Consider the following 23,973-nt stretch of genomic DNA (forward strand, 5'->3'; position numbering starts at 1 on the left):
CGAGGCAGGCTGTCCCCCTGCAGTCCATGGGGGTCCACGGTGGAGCAGATCTCCACCTGCAGCCCATGGAGGACCCCACGCCGGAGCAGGTGGGTTCCCGAAGGAGGCTGTGACCCCGTGGGAACCCCGCGCTGGAGCAGGTTCCTGGCAGGACCTGCGGATCTGTGGAGAGAGGAGTCCACAGAGCAGGTTTTCTGGCAGGACTTGTGACCCCGTGGGGGACCCGCGCTGGAGCAGTGTGCTCCTGAAGGACTGCATGCCGTGGAAAGGACCCATGCTGGAGCAGTTCGTGAAGAACTGCAGCCCGTGGGAAGGGCCCACGTTGGAGAAGTTCGTGGAGGACTGTCTCCTGTGGGAGGGACCCCACGCTGGAGCAGGGGAAGACTGTGATGAGCCCTCCCCCTGAGGAGGATGAAGCGGCAGAAAATAACATGTGATGACAGTAAACCCCATCCCCATCCTCCTGTACCTCTTGGGGGTGGGGGGTGGTAGAGAAATCCAGGAGTGAAGTTTTGCCCGGGAAGAAGGGAGGGGTGGAGGGAAGGTGTTCTGAGATTTGGTTTTATTTCTCAGTACCTTACTCTGGTTGATTTGTAATAAATTAAGTTAATTTTCCCCAAACTATGTCTGTTTTGCCCGTGACGGTAATTGGTGAATGATCTCTCCTGTCCTTATCTCAACCCACAAGCCCTTTGTTATATTTTTCTCCCCCGTGTCCAGCTGAGGATGGGGGAGTGATAGAACGGCTTTGGTGGGCACCTGGCATCCAGCCAGGGTTAACCCATCACGCCTTGGTTCCTCTCAGTCAGTAAAAATGAATTTTAAATTAAAAGCCAAAGGAAATACAAAGCAAAAGTCACAGAGAAACACACAAAATATCTGTAAGATACACATTTTACCTAAACCATTAATTCCTCAATACTAATAATTTTTATACATGGCAATTTCTGTGTATCGAATAAAGTCTCTAGACTTTGCTAGCTAGTAGAAAAAAAAGATACTACTTTCCTGAAGTGAAAATTCTGCTAGCAAGGGTACTATAGTATGTCATACAGAACTGACTACCCTTTACACAAACCGCAAACAACCACTCTGCACAGAACAGCACCAAAAGACTTCATTGCTTTTATTCTTTACAGCCCAATTTATCACACATAATTTTCATGCATGCAGAATAAAATGATTTTTTTTTCTGCAAATACGAAAGAATCAACTACTTGCACTGATATGGTGCAAAAAGTTATCTACTACTATACTGAGTGAGGGCTATTAAGTTTTCCTTCAGAACAGTAGTAGAAATCACAAAAACTATTTCCTTCACAAAACTTATCAAGGCAGAATATTATTAAATATTTTAAATTTTTAATTCAGGAACTCCTAAATACTTACTTTTCTCCAATTAAGCATTTTCTATCCACAGTTAAAGAATACCTCATTGATTTTTGGTAATCTGTGAATATAATTCAGCTAAACTGCTAATCAGTGGAAGCAGGCCACTGAAAAATACTGTATATACTGTAGACTTTAAATCTTATATTATGTCCATTAAATTTTATAAATATTCCTAAGGATAATAATTAATAGAAATGCCTTTCATAAGGGATTATGACTTACGTACTTATCTACAGATTTAAGTCTGTAGCGTTGGCAAACAGATGCATTATTTCACGCCACAAAAAATTTACTATCTTTAGTATATAGAGATTAAGAAATAGACATAAATGAATATAAACAAAGTACATTTTTTAGACACTATGAATGATTGAACTTAGGTGAGGCCAACAGGCAGTCCTTGCACAAAAACATATGGTTTTGTTGTATTTTAGTATTCACTGTTGTAAGTATGGCCACAGTGAATTTACTGTATATATGGATGGCATAAAGGACATTAGAAACATATCATAATGTTATTATTACAGTAATCACTTGTAAAAGGGAAGGTATTTCTAAGCTTTAATGCCCTGCATTCTAAACTCTGGATCGAAACTTTGTGTTCTACTTATGCTTCCTGCCAAAACCATCCAGAACTCTCCAATTTCTAAAAAAAATTGCTGTCATGTTGTGTGTAATAATACAACACTAAAATAAGTCTTTACCATCTAATGTATTTTATAAATGAGCACAGTTAAGAACCACCTATAAGCAATCTGCATTTGTGTCATAAATGGGAAGATTTCCTTGGTAAAACAATTTATTTTTTTTAAATACAGAAATGTAAATTTAGCTATAGGTGCAAGCTTTTAACCTACGTAATCCATCTGTTTAAATTGGTAATACAGCATCAAATAAGAACTGGGAGAATAGTAATAAACTGCCCTTTTAAGGCTCCCCCCTCCTTCCTCCCTGCTCTTTTTGTTTCAGTTTGCAGGGGGGTGGGGGTTGCATTTTCAACCTTCAATTCAGCTGCTTGTTTAAAGTCATTAATAGAAAACTGGAATATTGGTATTTCTGAATGATTTTGAATTGAAGAAATTATATTCTTTTCCAAGACACATACATACTTTTGCTTTCAAACTAAGTCAACGCTTAATTATGTTTAGTTAATTACTCTAACCACAGCAGATGGCTGACTCCAAAAGAGATAATCCCCGAAACAGTCATTAGTCAGGATCAGCAATAATTACACTGTAGACCTAATGCGTTCTGTGACTAAAAAAGTCCATAGCCGTTAACAGCAGATCCATATTCTTTTTCACCTCAAGTATAAATTAGACATTTGTTCCATTTTAGTGTATTTTGCCAATCAATCATTATGAACTTTCGTGATTGCTTTTTAAACTCTCTTATTTGCAAACGAGAAATTAAGTAAAACCAGAAAAAAAACCACAAACCTGACATTTTTTATTTTCCAGATGTAATGATTTGTGTCAGTTCCTCTCAACACATTGCACGTCAGAGTCTCTCAGAACAGACAGTCCAGCACAGCAGAGTTCATCACAAATCTGAAATGCAGTTTCATTTTATGAAGTAAAATTTAACATCTAACTCTTCTCCTTCAAAGTGGAGCAGAGCCCAGAAAGGTCAGCAGACAGAAGGTAAATGCAGAGCATGGGTGCTGGCTGGGGAGGTGACCCAGCAGGCCAAGGAGCACCCATGGGTTCTGCGCCGTGATATCACGGAGGCTGCAGAACCAAGGAGGAGTGGGTGTAAAAGCAGGGGTGTGCCAAAAAAATACACAAAACAAACAAGTACCCTGACCAAAACCTCACGGAGGAGGAAGCGTAGCACCCACAGGAATGGCCCCAGTTCATTACTGACAAGCTATGGACACAGGAGGCTCCCTGGGATGCTCCCTGCTCTGGTGACAAGGTCTGGTCATTGACCTTCCAATATGCAGTCTACTACTGCTACAATGTTTTAGACATCTGAGATTTTTTTGAACTCAAATAAAAGTGACAATATAATCAATGAGATTCACTTTACATGTCTCAAATGCTGTACAAACCTTAAAGGCCAGGTTAAGTGCTAAATATTGCAAGTTTTGCAGAACTTCACTGTAATTATGTCACTTCCAATAATTTAAGCCCTTTACATAAAACTCTAGGGGGAAAAAGCCACCACAATAAAACCTTTCTTAGTACATTAATCACCACAATAAAACTTTTTTTAGTAAATCAACAGCAAGATTGGTTTGTGTTTCATAGGTACTATACGAACTACAAAGTCACTTCTTTCTAAAAATAACCATAATATATTACTGTCAGTTACACTATGCAAGGCACACAGGGTACATTCCTGCATTACTCTCTGAACCTTTTACAGCCCTTCTCTTTCTAATCCCAGGCCAGATTCAATCAGTGGTCTAACAACTCGCTGTTTATGGCATCACAATCCATAGCAGTGAAAATATCCATAAAATCACAAATATATCACTTCACAATTGTACAAATGTTTAACAGTCTTTACCCACATAAAGTGGCTTACCAAAAGCCACATAAAAGCAGATCCAAGTCTTAAGTTTGGCACAACTGAGTCAGGACTGGCCTAGCAAAAATGGAAACACTGAAGGGAATCAGTTGCCATTCTACTATTTGGTAACATGCAATGGCCACTTTAGATAGACTCAGGACAAAACAGGACATTTTAAAAAGATGCATCTGTTCTGACTCCATCTGACAAGATAAACCCATCATTAAATGGTACATGCAAATTAAGTTGCAACTCAAAGTCTTATCTTCTCCCATTTTACACATAATTGTGGTAGTTTTAGTTAGAAATAAACCTCACTTCAAATACTTCCGCATTCACACATTTCATTACCTTCGTGATTATGGTAAAGAAAGAATACAGAGGGCATTGTAATTCAGTTGCTTTACATTCCATGGAGGGAGAAGCAGCACACAGGTCAGGTTAAATTACAATCCTCCATGATCCTCGTTTCTGGATAAACCTCAGAATACATTCCTGAAAGCTGCATGATGCTGGGCAAGAAATACAATCTATCCAATTTGTACCATAAAAATTGAATGACCATACGAAGTACCCATCACGCAACACAGCACTACAGGGAGTCACTTAATGTTCAACTGACCCAAGTCTACTTAAAACAAATATTTCAAACCCAGAATATCAACACTAAGAGTCTGGTTTAAATAAATAAATGCAAATCTATCTGTATTATTTGTATTCCATATGAGGTTATCAACTTTATACATGTATGTTTCGCAGTCACCACTTTTATTTTGAATAAGCACCCTTTCACCTTCTGTTATCTTCACTTCTACATTGAGTTAGGATGGGAAAAGCTGATACCATCACCCTCAAAACACAAAAATAGATTAGTGGAGATAGCTTCTTACACAGATGTAAACACTTTTAATCAGGAATGCTCACCCTAAAAAAAGCAGCCTACTAGTACAATTAATCTGCACGAGCCACTCCTGGCACAACAAATTTCCATGAGGTGACAAGAAAAGGACCCCATTATATAATTTACTTTTGCCAACAGAAAAGCTGTGCAGTTTGTCCAGCCTAAGAAGATGAGCACTCATGCTTTATATAGCACAATGACAATGGGACAGTCCAGTTCTGTGGAGATAACATTAAGACTCACGGAGACATAGTTCATGGAGTGGAGATGATGGCACCACACATCTGTATTCCAACACTGCTAAGCAGATTCTAAACAGCAAATAAGTACCGGCACTAACCAAAACTGATGCAGAGACTGGACTCTGTGGTGACTGCAGAGGCTGAAATAATAGTATCTGAAGAATATTCAAATGCGAGGATTCTCTGGCAACAGTTTGGTAAGTGCCCAAAAGAGGCAATTCCGCCAGATGCCGTCAAACTGAAACAAATGCTTCATCATTTCAGAACTGACGTTTCACAAACCTTTCTGTTCCAAGAAAAAAAAAATGAATCACTGTAAAATTTTATACTGACTTGGGATGAATATCAGTTTTTAAGGATTATATTTTTGTGCATGACAGTTCAGCTTAAATAGATTAAAAACGTGTTTCTAGTTTCTGTGTAAAAAGTCAATTTTTCATTCTCCACATAACTATTTTTTTCATATCCTGATTATGAGACTTTGGTACTTGGTTCATCTGCACTAGATAACTAGTACTACTAAATCTTGTTGTACAGAAGCAAGACTGACAGTATTTTATACTATTACTTACGTTCATGAGGGCACTGAGCAAACTCTATCTATAACTACCTCTATAACCTTTAAAATCATAAAGTGGTATTCAATCTTTGCAATACAATATTTTTTAAATACATAACAAAAATTCTTTCTTAGGGTAGTTCTGAAACAGCTAACAGGAATCCACATTAGAAATCCTATGCCAACAGTAGTTTGAAAATCAGTTAAGTGCTAAAGGACCACAGAACATAAATCACAAGTGAGCAGTTTCAGTAGCAGGCTTTTTACAGAAATTACTATTTAGGTCTATCAAACAAAAACTCTGTTTCTAAGGATAGCTGCAAAAATAATTAGAGTATTAGGATGAAGAAGTATAAAGATTATCAGCAGTATTTCAGATATTTGAAAGCCCGTTTTTTACTCCTTTTTGTTGTATATATTCAAAAATAAGGTATTAAACATTCTATTTCCTCTAATTTTGAACTACACAATAGATTTGTGCCTGATCTATCCAGTCATTTGATAATCAGGTGATTTTTAACACTGAGTTAAAGACAAATGCATTGCCTCCTTGTTGGCAATACTTTGTCGACATGCCTGTTTCATTGCAGCTTACAATCAAGAAAACTCTGAAATAGATTCATAAATATATGTATAAGTAGGCTTCCTATAGACAATGTCATGAAAGTAACTCAGATGGGGGGCAGAGCGGGGGGATTCTTACCATGCATTCCTTGACATGGTAGCATAATTTATGTTTAAGAACTCAAAAGAATTACATTTTGCTCTAGAGTCTTACATACCTAATTGTGTGCTAGGGCTCCCAGTACTATGAAGCTCAGGCTCCCAGTTTCCAAACATGACTAGTCAGTAGTATGTTATCAGGCCACTACCTAGTCTAGCATTCTGTGACAGAGTAAGCACTATCACCTACTTTTGTTATCTGTAATCCTGTTCTCCTATTCACCTCTCTAAGCTAAACAACTGGACTTTTCCAGGTTCTTTTCCTGAGAATCACTTGGTTATCTTCCCTGCTCACACCTAAAACTTGAACTTATATCTAAAACAAGTATTCCTGCATATAATTACCCAGGGATACATTCCATATTACTTTACTTACCAGTTCTTATGCACCCAAATTTTTTACTTGCTAAAGTCTATCGAGCTAATATTTTCATTCAACTATGCACTACTTATGCACAGAACACCTACCTATTTTATAGAGGTGAAGAAATGCATTTAGAACTTAGAAAAACATGAATGCACATTTGTATTACTACCCTTTTCCTCAGCTACCAAGAAGGGAAAACAGTGTCATTTTAGAAATTACAGTACCTGAACGACCAGTGAAGTGCAGCAACACAGTCTCTTTCGACACACTACTCGAGCAGGTCTTTAAAGCAGCAAAACTTCAGTGCCGAAATAATACCAATAACAGAAAGAATTGCTTTGACTAGACTTTAACAGGAAGGAAGAAAAAGGAGTGTCTGAGCACCCCTATGGCAGACAAATCCATTAAAATCAGGAGTGTGAAATAAAAACTGTTACTTTTTGTTTATCTGTCTCAAATTCTCACCATCACTGCTTTAAAGACATCAGACATTCTAACAGTAGAAGACAAATATCCTATACTGGCAAGTCTAGGTGAGAAAGTTCCTGGGCCTCACATGACTAAACACTTGAGACTTGCTGTTAAGAACTGCATTAATTGGTCTTTTTGTACTCAACTGTGTAAACAGCTAACCAAACTCCTTTGTTACTGTTTTCCCTCCAACTTCAAGTATCCAATAAAATCAAGGTACAGTAAGAATAAAGAGAAGAACACTGCCTTGCGGTAAATGCCTTGTCTTGTTTCATTAACACCAGCAGAGGCTCCTGAAGTGTTAATTTTCCACAGGATACAGCAGACCAGCTGTGAAAAAACAGTTCAGTTGTTTGAATGGCAAAAGCACCAAAAACTTTTTCCTCAGCAAAGCAAGCCAGTTTAACAGGGTTATTCATATACTAGATTAAGATGTGTACCTTTCACGGAACTAATGCTATTTTAATGTCACTGTGATCCAGCCAATTTTTGACACTATCTCCTTTTCTAATCTGCCTGAAATCTACAGATCATTCAGGTGCTAGAAAGCTCTACATATATGAAGAACTGGATTTGGCTTTTCCAACTCCTCTCTGTAGACACACCATCTAGAATTCTTTGGTGGTATAGGTGTCCGTGGACTGAATTACAGGTGCTGTTAACAATGATCTATGTGTAAAGGACAGAAGCAACTGAAAACAGAAAAGGCTCCAGGAAGTTTACATAGAGTCATTTCACTGAAATGCCTGTGACACTAACATGTCCTGAAACTGCCTTCATCTCCAATAATTACATATCTAAATAGATGCCTAAAAAAAGCTTATCTTCCCTCTACATCCTAATTTTTCCTCCGAGATAAATACTTTCCCCTCAGTGAAGAAAGCCTGAATATACTTGAGAACCAGGTAAGAAATGCTCTTTCCACCCAAGTCCCTATTTGTTAACTTAAATGGGAATCAGTATCATACTTTTAAGTGACCTAGTTACGGGATAATTCTGACGAGTTTTTTCAAGACTGATGACACTGGAGTGTCCTGCAGTCAACATTTTTTTAGCTTGGTAAATACCACCATTGAGAATGGTAAGAGGGAAAGAGCATAATTAATGTCTATTACCATGTAGCAGTAGCTCACGTACCAGGGGGTTAGGACAGCACTTTCTAATCTTTTTAACGTTCATATCTAGATACATGCCACTTGGTAACTATCTACCTCCTAATTTTGTTCTCCTTATCCTTCTCTACAAAGAAGGAAGGAGAAAATAAGTTTGAAAAATGAGAATGATATTTCAGTTGAGCCTAAAGAAGAATTTCTTACCCACAGTTGTATATTTTAAGTAATAGTGAAAGGAAGACTAATCACAAAATAATCTCTTTTAAAGTGAAATTGAAAACAGGTGAAAGTCACATACATATGTGGCTCCATAAACCATATTATAGCTTTCTGACCTTGCCTATGATGGTGCACCAAACAAGGCAGCTGACAGAGGCAGAGCAATTGTTGCAGCAGTTAACCAGGTTGCTGCTTCAGGGAATTTTGGGGGGAAATTTCCTCAAGAGTCACCTTCTAGGAACTTCTGGTAGCCTGCTGCCAACAGTGATAGCTGGCATCAGGAGCCTTTTGCTTCTGTCAGCTGTTAACTGTCAGTGTGTACTAGCCATTTACTGGGTGGGGAGCACCTGTACCTGTTGCCTACAACTAAGGGAGTGCCAATGACCCATTCCAACAGCTTTGGAGATGTGGCTACAGACAAGGCAGCTCATGGGGGAGCAAGCAAAGTGGCCCAGAAGCCCTGCTGATGGCTGTGCAAGGACTGCAGTCATGCGCCGTAGGGCCTGAGCAACTGTCCCTAGTGCATCAGAGAGCTCAGACCATGAAAATCTCTCCTGGAGCTGCTTGACTCTCCATCAGTATGTTTGATTTATCAAGATGAAGCAAACCTGAAAAAGCCGTGATAGTTTCTTGCGCTGTCCTATAAACAGTCAGGAAGGATTACTGGTAGCTATTTTGCATCTGACTTTTCAGGACAAACAGCTTGGAAAAAAAGGAAAAAATAAAGGATTCCAACATTTTCTTCTGTTTTATTTCACCTGACAATATTCATGCAGCAAAACAGCAGCTGTCCAAGGACTGGGACATTAAACCAACCGCTCTTCTTTCAGCAAAGCACTTTTAATTAAGCCTGATTATCTGCAGAATAAGCGATTTTTAAATAAACACAGAATTGACTCACTGAAGTCTTTACACATAATTCTAAATGTTATTGACATTTGACTGAAACACTACGTGTTTTATTTTTAAATGCAAGTATAAACAAGTATTTAAGGTAGCTAGTTACCATACGTGATCTACTGAGCTGAACTAGTGTTCTCTTATTTTTTAATTCTAATTTTGGTCTCAATGTGTGTGCATGGCATAAAACAGTCTATTATCTAACCGTCTACTATTATCTACACAAAAAGTTTACATTAATGCCCAGTGAAAATATCCAAATTTTGCACTGTTATGCTCAACTGAATGGAGTTCAAATAACAGATAACTTATGTGCACCTTCAAAAAAGTAAGCTTAGATTTCTTATCATGAGTTCTGAAAGCCTATTGTCAAACGATTACAGGTATTTTACATTTGTATTTCATAAAAATTCCAGTCCTCATAACTGTAATTAGTATTGTATATAATGTTTTCCATTGCCAGCTCTACAACTGAAAAAAATGGTACCAAGAAAAAAACTTCACCTTTTAGACTAACACTCCAAAAGGGGAGGGTGGTGCCAGGGGATGGTCTCTGTCTCTTCTAATATGTTTAGAAGTCCTAGAATTATAAGAAAATTCCATTTCAGCTATATTTAAGTAAATTCTCCTAACAACTGCATATTAGCACCAAATCAACACAATAAAAGACAGAAAAGCAATCTATGCAGACTGTTTTCTAAATCAACTTAACAGTTACACCCTGAAATCAACTGTTTATGTATGTAGCTCTCAACATGAACTTTCTTTAGTATTATGTAGTGGCGTGTATTATTAAAGAGTCAACAAACAGGATGAAGCAGTGTTACTTAGCAGCTGGGTATTCTTGACCATTGTATGATCTGTCTACAATTTTCTAATCCATTTCTGTATTTGAGCATTGTATTTTCTGAAAACAGCAGGTCTCAAATAAAACATTACATTAATTGAATAGGTATTGTGTGTTCAAAATATCTGTTAAAACTCAACTCATGTTAAGGAAAATCCCCAAAACATACAACCATCTTTCTGTAAAGTTTGTATTTATTTTAAATAAATTCTGCTTAATAGCTCAAGAAATCTTTTCTTTTCAATCTCAGAATGTGTTTCTTAATCTGCTACCAATAAACATATATAGCAGTGCATTTGCACAAGATAGTAACTTCAAGCATTTTTAACTCTATTAGAACATGTCTTGGAGCAGATGAAGAACTAAACAGGAAATACAATACAAAAGAGAAATACACACTGTGGCCAAGAAGCTCGAAACTGGGACAGCTGAAGTCAATGTCTTTTTTTTGTGCTCTTCCAAAACCTGACTTGCAGTCTGTCAGAAGCAGAATTACTGCTTTTCTGCTAACTTTTTGTCATTCAGAAACTTAGTTCCTGTTTAGTCGTTTTATTGTACACCTCTTCCCATGGTTCAAAAGCCAGACTACATCTCCTCAAGTTCAAAATCTAGGCTTAGCTCCAATTACAGACATCAACAGAGCTTGAGAAAATTTAGAGAGGAAGTGCCCAGCTGAACCTTTGATGGCAAAAACTGCCACAGGTTTGTCTGGAAACTGTTAGAATTCAAAACTGTTAAAATTCATGCTTGTGCCAAACATGCTGGTTAGCATTTTCATAACCGAACCTTGCCTATCTTTCCCAAAGAACAACAGAAGGCACTAAAATAAAGGCTAAATTTGTGAAGCCTAATGTATCTGCTCTAACATTCATATACAAAAACTCTCCAAAAAACTCACTATAAACAACTTACTTTGCCCACCTGGTATTATTTTGCTTCATGTGGGGAAAAAAGCGCATAAAAAAAATGAGTAGCAGAGAAAATGTCAATCCACACAGTTAAACTTTAAAAGCATAAGCTACAGGAAGGATAATTTTGGAAAGAAATAACTACAAACCCAGGTATCTGTTTGTGTGTATGAACGCCACATGAGTCAAAGTAACCAACTCGGAACTAGTTCATTGGCACTCCCCTGTAAATCTTTCAAAGAATAAAGATGCAGAGAAAAGGATTCCTTTACCCTGCAGTCCTAAACTTACAGACTACCATAATAACTCATGTACTCCAATGAGTAAGAATGTGCAAGGATGTTAATCAAACTCCTTGATAATAAATGGTCTAGAGTCTGCATTAGCTGCCACTTCTTCAGATTTTCCATCCTAAGAATTTAAGATACTATTTTACTGCTTGAAAAATTGCTGTAACTAAAACAGCCTCCATACTCTGATGAGAAATGAGTACTTAGATATTAAGTCAGAGTTCCAGAAAGGCATTCAGCAGAAACAAATCTTTTGAGTGTGTACCTGTTACCAGCCTCAGGCATTGCACTAGGTCCCAATTTTGTTTTAGAATACCACCAAACTTCAGTCTCATCATTCTAATATTAATATTGTTTTACATTTAAACAAAAAGAGAAAGAGCCAAACATCTAAATGGTATATTCAGTTCTCCAGTGCCAGCAAAGACTAGTTTTAGCCCATACCACAGCGAAGAGGTCCATCAGCCTCTCACGTCATTAAGTGAATTTTGGCACCTTGACTAAAAAACTTATCACTGAGGCATGCTAATTCCTCAGTTTTGAGCTCCTAAAGCACCTTGTGGTATCATCCAGCAGAAATGCAATGGTTCCCACTAACAGTCTGAGGCAGCAAGGCTGAGACACAGATAAATGGTTTCCACATTTTCATGTTGTTCCACTCACGTAGTTCTTTGGAAACCCAGAACCAACTGTAGAAAGAAGTATTCTGTGCTATGCTACCCATTGATTTAAGTCAGCTTCATCACTGGCATCCACCCTCATTTTCATAGGTTATTTGTTCATTGCTTCTTCCAGTTTTAAGGCATTATGATCTCTAAAAAAATTTGAGACATTTAAGCAAAACAAGAGTCCACTGAAGTTTACCTAAGCATAATAACCGGAAGGAATAATAATGGGGTTCTTAAGATATAAAGAAATAAAACCAAGCCTCAACAGAAGCCACAGCAGCTATTACCATGTCAGAAGACTATCCTTGCTAACTCCATTCACAATATTATTCTTACAAACCAAGCAGATGCAAATCTGACATCTCAATGTTATTTACACACTTGAAGGAAGTGGTTAGACATAAAAAACCTGACAGATTGCATTTTTATTTCCACATACTAGAGAGAAAGAAGATAATAAACTATCCATATTTCCATCTACAAAAACAAAAGTACGTGTCAGCATGTCTAGATTTCAGGCTTCTAACAAAGCCACATGCTACACATTACATCTTCCTACACTATTAAAGAATACTAGTTAAAATACAAGAGTCCATTTCAGCTGTATCAGGCGTTGTTTTCTTGGCAAAGCTTAGCAATCATTTAAAAATTAAGAATGATACACAGTATTCCCATAAACCATTCTATCAGAATTTAAAAGCATTTTGCAAAGGCAAGCTGGTGCATCTTGGCCATATTTGAGTAACAGATAAAACTGTAGCTCTATTGCAGGGTCGGGGAGAAGGAAGCCTAAGCAGCCCCAACTCCTGCCACACAGCATTCACTTCAAGAGGACAGCAACAAGAAGCGCACAGCGATGGCCTATTGCTGCACTCTGGATTAGGATCTGCCCTTCTCCGTGCAGCAAGAGCAGCTGTACCCCTCAACTGAGGCTGTCCCCCCACACTTCCCTCTCCTGGTGGGACACAGAACAGACATGAACTGAAAGGGAGCCCACAAACCAGTAGCTCCAGCAGCACCCATCAGGGCTGTCCCTCCTGTTTTACAGGAATCCAGTTCCGTCAAGTAAACTAAGCTGAAGCTTGAGCCAACAAGTTCAGCTGTGAGGCACCGAGCTTTGAGTTTAAGAGCCTCTACAGAGACAGAGTATGCAAAAAGATATCATGCAAAACATTTCTGAAACACCAGGATTGTAGGACATTGGAAACAACCGACTGGGGTACAAGAAGCCAGCTAGACAGTGAGGGAGTGCAAGCCTGCTGGAAAACAATATTCATGTTTTGCTGGCACCCAAATTAGAACACTTCTTGGGCATTGTCAATATCAAGTATTATTGTAACATATTTAGAACATGAAATTTATATAAAATTCTATCTAGTAACAGGAGCAATTTGGTATTTTATTAAAAAATTTAATGGAATCTTGTTTTGTAAGAGGGATTAGCCTAGAACAGTACTCCAGGTCACCGGTCTTTCAAATTAAATAGCCAGTGTTAAGGGGCTTTTAAGGGAGACAGCACACCTAAGAAACCTAAGGCTATCCCATGAAACCTTTATTTTGCAGTTAATGCTTTCAATATGAAGAGGTCATAGTTTCACACAGAATGCTGACTGTCCCTCACTCCTCAGTAATCCTCAGAATACATGGGTATTTGGGGGGGAAAAAACAGTGCAAATCAACAGTTTCCAAATACCAGGTCTTCACCACCACTTGAGAAGCCCTTTAACAAATTAATGTAGGTTGAATCCCTCTTCTTTTCTTCCCCATAGCATTTTTCCTGCCCTGTTCCCCTCAAAATAGACCTGTATCTGCACATTCTAGCCACTCTATTGTCCATACCCTTTTCTCTGTATGTAACAACCCATGTGAAATAAAGGGTCAAGCATCTCCAAAAACCTCCTTCTACCCCAAGCTGGAAGAAGAGTCTCTGTTCCTCACCTACTTACATTTCTCATACTGTGAACAAACATAGATGTCTTGTAGATGCTGTCTAGTTTACAAGTTCTTTAATAATGGCTATTTAATTTGAAAATATTTAACTGAATCAATTTTTCTCCAGATTTCATTTTTGGTTCCAGTATCTGTCAATATAGTGGATACCTCCTGTTACTAAATGAAACTGTACCTGTATCATTTTATTTCCATAGTAAGATAAAATAACAGAAAAAGTGGACATTTTGAAAAGCAACAATGATTTTCGTTAGGAATTCGCTACCAGTTTTTTTTCATTCTCTAACTAGCTACCAAAAAAAAAAAAAAAAAAAAACCCACCAACAACAAAAAAAACCCAAACAAACAAAAAACCAACCAACCAAACACACGGACAAGAAGTCTTTGGTACCAAAGGAACAATATTATTTTAATATGAATTTATATTGGAACTGCAAAATTTTACTTAGCACCTTTCTGAACTTTCACAAAATAACCAGGACCGTGCATTGGTATTATCCAGTATAGAACTTCAGTAACATCTATCATGGCACGTGCAATGCTATTGCAAATTCTATGCCATTTATACTAGTGTTAAGGTAAGACCAACCTTAAGGAAAAAAAAAAATCATTGTAGACCCATTTAACAGAGCAAACCAAGACCAAAAATGCACTGTAATCATCGTTTTACAATGTAAAATCTGTTAACTGATACTCTGGAGCAAAATAAACCTGGACCTGTGGACTAAGTGATACCTGTCACACCCACCTAGTCCTCATCAGCAAGAGCCAAGAAATTACTTGAAGTAAAAAAATCACGTCAACTATAATAAATACAGAGACAGAACATTTCCTATACATATAAGAAAAGCTGACAAAAAGTTTTCAAATAAAACAAAACAGCCTATGTTTGTTAGACACGAAACAGTTCTGCAAGTGATAAAAATAAGCTATGAAATACCAATACTTCAGAATGCACATGAAACACATGCATTTTATGTCACTGTTTTTGCCCAATGAGTATTCATCAGAATTTTTCATAGTTACTAATAGTTGTCCAACACCTAAATAGACTTTAATTTTTTTTAAATCTCATGCAAATCAGATATATTCGCTCATCACTACTATCAGATAAGCATTACAAAAAAGCAGTAGTTTTCTATCTTAGAATATAGAAAAAATTTAAAGTTGCAACTCTATATATTCTTTCTTCAATCTATAAACATTTCAAACTACTAACCTGGGGAAGAGGGAGGGAGGGGAAGAGGGAAGGAAGCACAGAAGGAAAGGACCGAACACTTGGCATTACAGAAGAATAAATACAGAACATTAACAGCTTACTGTGGAGGGTGGTTTAATCAGGAAGTAGCCATTATCCTGTCGCTACAGAGCAATGACAGCACTCCAAAACAACAAGCCGTGGCTTTGGTGTTGGTGTTTGGTTTGTTGTTTTTTTTTCCTTTCAGTCAAGAAAGAAGAAAGAACACATGCTATCGTGCCTGAGCTTTGCTGAGCCCAAAGGTTGCCAGATGTCTATTGTCAAAAGCTACCCTGAAAACAAAATTCAAGCAAGCATTTACAAAGCTGTATTTGAGGAAGCATCTAAAATCTACCACAACCTCCCTCTGTGTTACACACAAAACATGGCTGTCTTATTCAGAGATTAGCAATTATTGTAATGAGATACTGTCGGAGAGGGTCAAATAGTACTTCCTGCAGTTTACACATCTTGATTTCCTGGTAAACAAACTGAAAGGCAGGTGGAGCACTTAGATCACTAGTAAACACACATGCTCACATGACCAAAACCAACCTAGATGGAATATGCCGTTTTAATAAAACGTGTATCTGTATTTTAATTACATGAGGCAACAAGGTAGCAGAAACATAAAAATAACTGAACCATGAAGGAAATTTTTTCCACAATGTTACACAGTCATCAATGCCACACTTTGTTGTTTTCTTTTTTAAGCAAAGTCCAAGAAAAATATTTTCTTTTAAGCGATGCTTATGTACACACACCCGCACCTCAGACTGAACTGGTCACAAAGTTGTTTTGGTATGAGAAGGTGCTCTGAAATGATAACCTGAATCAACCCTGGAAAAGCCTGAAACTGAGTAAAAAAATTACTAATCACTGTGTTCAGAATTTAAGCTTCAATCTCCACAAAAGCACTATTAAAGAAATCTACTAACAATATTCAGGACAGAAATGATTAAAATTAACTTCCTGAATAATTTTTAAAGAAAAAAATACAAATTACTTTTTTATTTTTTAAACTGCCTAACACTTTTCCTCCTCAAAATAAGTTAATCACATATGGACTAGACACATGGCAGTGATCCAGTGAGAAAAGCTAGTTGTTTCCTACCTATAAACTTTCCAAAAATTAATTTCAACAAGCTCCAGTTTAAAAATCAGATGTTCACAGTGGAACTCAAGAAGGCCTTAGGCTACTATAAAAATTGAAAGAACAAAAGAAAAAACAAACCCCCACAAAAAAAATCCTTGACTAATGGAAGAAAAAGCTTGTTACTCCTAAGCAACTAGAACAAAGTATTTGGTCCACTGACAGAAGATAGAATTTCTTTAAGAGATAAATACAGTCAACTTACTACACAACAGGTTGATGCAAGTGAAACTGCTACAGTGCCCTAAAACAACAGTACAAGGGCATAAACTTTAGCATGCAATAAAAGATTATCTGCATACTACAGGAAATACGCAAAGGTGGGGGCAGGGGAGGGGAATGGATTAATCAATTAATTCTCCCTCTCTCTGAAACTCAGCAGCATGAAACAAGACGACCTAGGGAATACACCAAAGTAACATGTCTGAATAAACAAATCGAGGAACAGAACAACAAAAAAGTTTCTAGTAATGATGTTATAAATACATTGCAGCCATTTCTCACATTAAGCTCAAGAAAAGAACAAAGGAAAGCTATGAGTAAAAAAAATACAGAAAGCATTACTGAAAAGGTCATGAAATATGAAAGGGTATATCTGTATTAGCAAACACTGCTACTGAAGACACAGCTTGTGCCAATGAAGGAGTTATTCTGCCATCATAATCTCCCAAACAAGGTAAAATACTTTAACGAGAGGGATCTCTGGAACCAAAACAATACCCAAAGCAGGACCTGGGCAAGCTGTGCTTGTTATAGATATAATTAGTACAGCCACAACTTCCTTATCAAACACTTGGATGTAACTCATTCCCTTAAGTAAAACCACATCAAAACTTCAGCATTTCATTCATCTGGTTTTCTATTGTTACTCATCTTACAAAAAAGCAGTCTTGTCAAACAATATAGAAAACAGTAAAAATCCAAACAATCAAATGAGAAAAGCCTTCTGCAAAGACGACTATCAACAGAACTCTTCACAGTAGTCTTAAAATAGTTTTAGAAAGCAACATATGTTGTTTTTAATGAGGGTAAATTTGGTACTAGTATCACTGCAAACAAGCTCTCACAACAAGATTTAGGAGATTATGATCTAAAATCTCAATCTGGGAATTATTCTTAATTCCAGAAATCTGCATGCTAAAATACAGGCACAATGACTTTGAGTCTTATGTGACTCAGGGAAAATCACATACACTAGATCTGCATGTTAAAACACTAGCTCATAAATGATGATTTTTCTAAAATTATTGCAATCCATATTGCTCAATGTGAAAAATATTTAGTGGGGATCAGCTGTTATCCATTGAGATAGCAATGAAGGAAAGGGAAACAAAAATATGACATTGGAAACAGCCAAACAGAAGGTCCATACTTACTTTCTGAACTCCAGGTTGAATCAGACCCTAGCCCAGTAACAGTCTGCGCAAGATGTTAAAAGCAGGGATTTGTTTCTACCAGTGCAACCATTAGTTGACCCCCATGTTCGTCAGCAAGAGAATAAGAATAATGATTCAGAAATTAATGTTCTCAGTTAGAAATTCTACAGGCTACTCAAATACTGGTATCCCAACACCTAAGCTCCATGAAAAAATTATGTTTATAAAACATGCCTAAGAGGACACTGAAATATGATACAATAAATCACTACTCCAGCTATGTCTTAAATATACATCAGCACCTGCACTCACAAAATGGCACAGAGTCAACCTGTGGAGCCCAACTGAACAGTTACTGTCTTTCTGGGAGATTTTATTTATTTTTATTTTTTAAATAGGAGTATCAGTTTCTATATAACAAATTCTAACTATAAATATGGGTATTGAATAAGGGTCTAACTATAAATAAGGGTATTGAAAAAAATAAATAAAAAATTAAAAATATTTTCAAACCAATACATAAAGTAACAGCAAGTACAATATTGAGGTGTTCTTTTATTGAGATTTCAAACATAGCCCACGGGAATTAAATCTATGCTCATAAAGAAAATACAAAATCCTGAAAACTTTACTATTTAAAAAAAAAAAAAAAAAAAAAAAAAAAAAAGGGTTTCTTACAGAGCCTTGTGTGCTACAATGATTCCTGCCAAAGAAATTTCAAAAATTTAAGAGTCATACCACTACAGAGTGTAAGAATCATCTCAACACTGTATCAAAAAACCAAGTATCAACCCCAAAAAAGAGCCTGGAGCCTATCTAGAACTACCTGTATCATTCAGGTAGCTCTATTCCAAAATAAGCTTTGATTTAAAACTTCATAGTTTACCCTGTGTTTAAGAAATATAAAAGCAGTTAAGCCATGAATGTTGCTTATGCTCACCTGAGAACATGTAATCTCTGTGAAACCTCTAGTGAATGCCAACAAAGCCGGAGATCTGTATTTTGCATCACACCTTAATGCAAATACCAAAATTGCTGCAGAAATACAGATTACTTCACAGCAGAAACACTTGCTTAAAACGATAAATATTTACAAATATAAACACAATACCTAAATCCAGCATCTTCTGTGAATACAACCTGCAGCAGTGTTTTTTGAGAGTATCAACTCCACGCAGTCACCTCCATAGTGCATTAAATCAATATATTTAGTTCTAAAAGTTTCACATGCAGTATTAGCCTACCTTTTGCTTCTAGCAATTTTAGTTGGAATCCTTTGACACTAGCTACATGGACAAATAAGGAGGGGACAAAAGGGACCATTCATTACTTAAAGAATTATTTTTCTGGGGTGGGACACCAAAAGTTCTAAATCACCTTTTTACTCAAGGAAAACTAACAAGTTAATAAAAGTGACCTCCAACTAAACTACAAAAGATGGGGGAGGAAGAAGACTTGGACGGACACACCAACCAACCAACTTTCCTCCTCATACTCAGACTGTGCCAAAAGTCTCAACCACCTTTTACTCCCAAGAGCCCTTCATACAATGGCATACCAAAGCAAGTCCTATTTGCGTCCCTATAAATTAGATTCTGACAACATTCACAAGGTTTGATATAATTTTTTCCCCACATATGCTACTGCACAGAGACCATTCTTGGGTTCCACTGTTACACAGCATAACACCAGATGTTGAAACTGGTCTCCACATTTGAAAACATTAAGATGCAGCAAGAGACAGATTATTTCATTTCAATTAGCTTCTCGACACCAAAACCAACTAAGCCAACCAATCTTTAAAATTCATCAGCTGACGCTAAGTAATCTGCATCCTTATACTGTTATAGCCCTACCGAAGCAAAGGGAAAGGGGATTCCCCTTCCCATGGGGAAAAGCGAGGCAGCATCTTCCCTTTGTTCTACCTCCTCCATATTCTGGTTGCATATACTGGTCATATTGCTCATGATTTAGCTTCATTTTAAAGGCCCTTTGGTCCTTATTGAATTATTTACCAAACGCATGGACACTTCATCTATCAATTTGATCCTTAAAAGAGCATCTTGGAATTGGAATAAACACAAGAGCTACTGCAGAACTCTCACTCAGAAAGAGCCAGCCGTATTCAACTATTAAACACATCCCTAACAAAACCCTAATAAGAATAGAATTGTTTCAAGGCATGTAGAAGTCACTCAAATGAAAACCCAGTAACTAGTTTATTCTTTACAGTACGACAGTGCCCAAAAGCGTTCTTCATACTGGCTCATTACCTAGAACTAATCACAAAACTACTCATAAACCCAGATTATTATTTATTTAGTAGCATTTAATACATCTGCTACTAGATTTCAACCCCACAAAGTTTATATATGGAATTAATTCTGAAAGAACATAGGAAAATACCTGAATTAAATAATTTTAGTGCATTTTCATTTTCCTGCACCAAAGCCTTCTTATATGTTCCTTCTCATATTTAATACTGTGTTTATCAAAATGTCTTAATATTACAGAAACAGTAGTTTTAACTAGCAATATGGAAACAAAAGAAACTAAAGCACACCAGTATCCTAATGAACACATTGTCCTATGTACCAAAACATGTCATTTCATAATAAAGTTGATGTATCTTACCATAAACAGTTTTTCAATATTTTTCACTATATTCTATTAAAATATAAAGAGTGATTTGAGTTTGATGAGATTTGAAACTGAGATGATGTTTGTTTCAATGTTCTATATACATTAGTATCAGCCATTTTAAAAAAGCATTACAGAGACCAATATTCTTATAGTTAAATTTTTATTTTGATGGTTAATTCAGCACTAACTGTTATTTAGTCAAACTGAAGGTTTGGGGGAAAAGACCACATGGGTAGCAAACACAGCAAAGAAATCCACAGAGAAGGAGGGTTAAACTGCTGTTCTCCATAAAAAATAACAATTTACCTTTTTATTGGAAAATTGAAATATAAAATTATTCTCAAAACATAAAGATTTTTCTGAAGTTTTTAAAGGTTAGAACTATAAATATATATTCTTTATCTATCATCATAACATACACATACACACACTCAAAGACCCTCTGAGAATACAATATTCATTTTGCTGCAGAAGAACAGACATTGCATAACAATGAGATTTGCTAATGAAATCAGCCATCAACCTGGAATACATATGTATTAAACCAAGACCTCAGTGTCATTTTCTTTTTGCATCGTTCGTTCTTTCTCTCATTTTTCCTCGACCTTTCAGTATCTTTCCTACTCCTGGTTTCACTGTTTCAAGTACAGCAATATTGCAAAATATTTTGTTAACACCGTATATACAACAGTTTTTACTTTACAAAATTTATTTCTCTACTTATTGCTAAAAGTAGATTCTAATTGCATGGGTTCTATCAGCATTCTTAATGTAGCCTTGAAAGAAAAATCAATGGGTGCTAAGGAGACAAAGGAGTTTTATTTCTCTGTAAAACAGCAGGAATATCTAATAAAAATTGAGTGTCACTTGGAACAAACTATACTTTCACAGCTAAAGTTGCACACCATTTAACTCAAGAATTTAATGCAAGAACAACACATTTTTAAAAATTGCCTCTATGTTTATCTAATGATTACACAAGAACAGAATTTAGAACCATCACACAAATAAAAGTGTGATTGCTTTGCATGAACATGCAAAATCATCATGAAACCCAGTAAAACAATCCAGCAAGTTCACTAACAGTATGTATAAGCATGCAGTATACATCAGTTACACAAAACATTTTACTGAAAGAGAGATGAATACTGAATGGAATTATTTATTCTGCTACTCAGAGCTGACCAGAAATATTAAAACATTACAAAAGTTTTTTAAAAGACATTTTTCTCTCATTATAATAATACCGTATTTTGGTTTTGGGGCGTATAGGCCGTCTTATACTTCACAGATAAAAAGCAACCTATTTACACCCCTAGCTCTAAAAGTATCAAAACTATGTTTTGAATTCACCCCAAAACTATCAAAACTAATAACACAGCCCACTAAATTTTTCCACTGTTCTCATTTTACAGAGTTTTTTAATTGAAATAATACAAATAAGCTATTGCTGCTATAATGCCACTATCAAGTTAGCATTATTGTTGATAAGCTCCAAAGTCATACCAAAAACTAATACAAAACAGTAGAAAATAAATGTTTCCTGGCTTGTTTGGTAAGGCTGGTTTTTTTCTTTGTGTGGGGGGTTTCTTTGCTTGTTTTTCTCCTTTCTTTTTCAACTAACACTCCAAAACCCTAATTCCATGAAGACAAACCACCAATTAGTTAGTTACCTTTAGTATACCAAAATCACATACAGAACTCCTTTGGAATAAATGAAAGTAATTTGTAATTTATTTTCTCATTTTATCTTCAGAGCATAAGGAAGTCATTCAGTCATTCTACAGTTATGATGGCCATCACAACACCAAAGAAACAGACGGCACAAGAGACCACTGAAAAATAGAGGAGAAAAATAATGAAATGTCTGAAAATGGACTTAACCATCCCTGGAGCCAGTCATATCAAATTGTCGCTATACAACCCAGGAAGAATACCATCAAGATACTGGACATAATGAGCTAGGTAAGTAATTGAAAGCATAAAAATTTCCATAAACTCTCTTCATATGTGCTCCAATTCACTTATGTCATTGGGAGCTTTGAAAGCTGAAAGCATATAACACATGGCCTTACTTTTCCTTCCATTTCTCTCACTTTTAACAATATGCAGCTACATGATATAAACATCCAGGCATATGTCATATGAAGCAGTCTTACTCTCATTCATGCATTTCAGTGTCCTAATACAAAGATGCATGAAGACTGTTTTCGATCACACGCTATCAAAAATGCTTCTGTTTCAATTACAAAGCATTTGTCCTTCTGCAAAAAAGCCATCCACATTACATCTCAAAATGACTGAAACTGAATAGATAGAGCTACAGTTCATTATAGTGGGCTCACCTTTGAAAGCAAAGGCTATACAGCCTCCAGGGTTTGAAAGGAAGAGACTCTAATGCAACAACCTTGACCCTTGAAAATGCTGGGTCATTTTCTTCTGTGATGAACAGTGATTGCTTTCTATAATTCTAACAATTGTCAAGTAGGCTAAAGAGTATGGCTGGCAGATGATAGTTGTGAAATGCTAGCACTTTTAACAATGACTTACTACCCTGTAATACAGGTCAACTGTCCAACTGAGCATCTTCTACAAGATGTTATAGGCTTTTGAAGCCATATACTACAACTGAAATCAATGGCTTCATTAGGGATCAAGCTAGTGTATACAGGACCTAAGAATATAGAGAATTGTTAAAGGATACAGTCTTAATGCAAACAATTAATTAAGAAAGACTCTAAGATATCCAAATCTACTGTACATATGAAATATGTGTCATGGTTTAACCCCAGCCAGCAGCTAAGCACCACACAGCCACTCACTCACTCCCCCCCCGACACCCAGTGGGATGGGGGAGAAAATCGGGAAAAGAAGTAAAACTCGTGGGTGGAGATAAGAACAGTTTCATAGAAGAGAAGACACTAATAATGATAACACTAATAAAATGACAACAGTAATAATAAAATGATTGGAATGTACAAATGACACGCAGGGCAATTGCTCGCCACCCGCTGATTGACACCCAGTTAGTCCCCGAGAGGCAATCCCCTGCCCCCCCTGCCCCCAGTTCATACGCTAGATGTCCCGTCCCATGGTATGGCATACCCCCTTGGCCACTTTGGGTCAGCTGCCCTGGCTCTGTCCTGTGCCAACTTCTTGTGCCCCTACAGCTTTCTCGCTGGCTGGGCTTGAGAAGCTGAAAAATCCTTGACTTTAGACTAAACACTACTTGGCAACAACTTGAAAACATCAGTGTTATCAACATTCTTCTCATACTGAACTCAAAACATAGCACTGTACCAGCTACTAGGAAGACAATTAACTCTATCCCAGCTGAAACCAGGACAATATGTGATTCTGGTACATAACTTGACAGTAGGCAATCATGCATATATCTTAAGTACAGGACATCAAACTTCACAACTTACACAACTTGGCACAAATTTCATGAACAAGAATGAGAACATAGAAACCAGTTACTCTACAGATAAAAGTGAA

The 23,973-nt window shown here is 36.8% G+C and overlaps 1 protein-coding gene across 22 annotated transcripts in view; it reads right to left on the reverse strand.

The window, feature by feature from the left end:
- The window catches only part of BAZ2B (bromodomain adjacent to zinc finger domain 2B), a 285,742-nt gene that overhangs the window by 89,773 nt on the left and 171,996 nt on the right, over positions 1-23,973 (reverse strand). For 15 of the 22 annotated variants that reach the window (XM_049809455.1, XM_049809582.1, XM_049809609.1 and 12 more), the window contains exon 3: positions 2,832-2,942. The exons of 3 other annotated variants lie outside the window; for them this stretch is intronic. In XM_049809455.1, the coding sequence (XP_049665412.1) occupies positions 2,832-2,838 (7 nt within the window). In that variant the 5' untranslated portion in view covers positions 2,839-2,942. Of the gene's footprint in view, positions 1-2,831; positions 2,943-5,150; positions 5,187-9,907; positions 9,984-15,386; positions 15,470-23,973 lie in introns of those variants that run through there. 4 more of the 22 variants (XM_049809502.1, XM_049809483.1, XM_049809461.1 and 1 more) reach the window with 3 other exon arrangements.

The sequence above is a fragment of the Accipiter gentilis genome, chromosome 1, assembly GCF_929443795.1.
Source record: "Accipiter gentilis chromosome 1, bAccGen1.1, whole genome shotgun sequence".
Taxonomy (NCBI): domain Eukaryota; kingdom Metazoa; phylum Chordata; class Aves; order Accipitriformes; family Accipitridae; genus Astur; species Astur gentilis.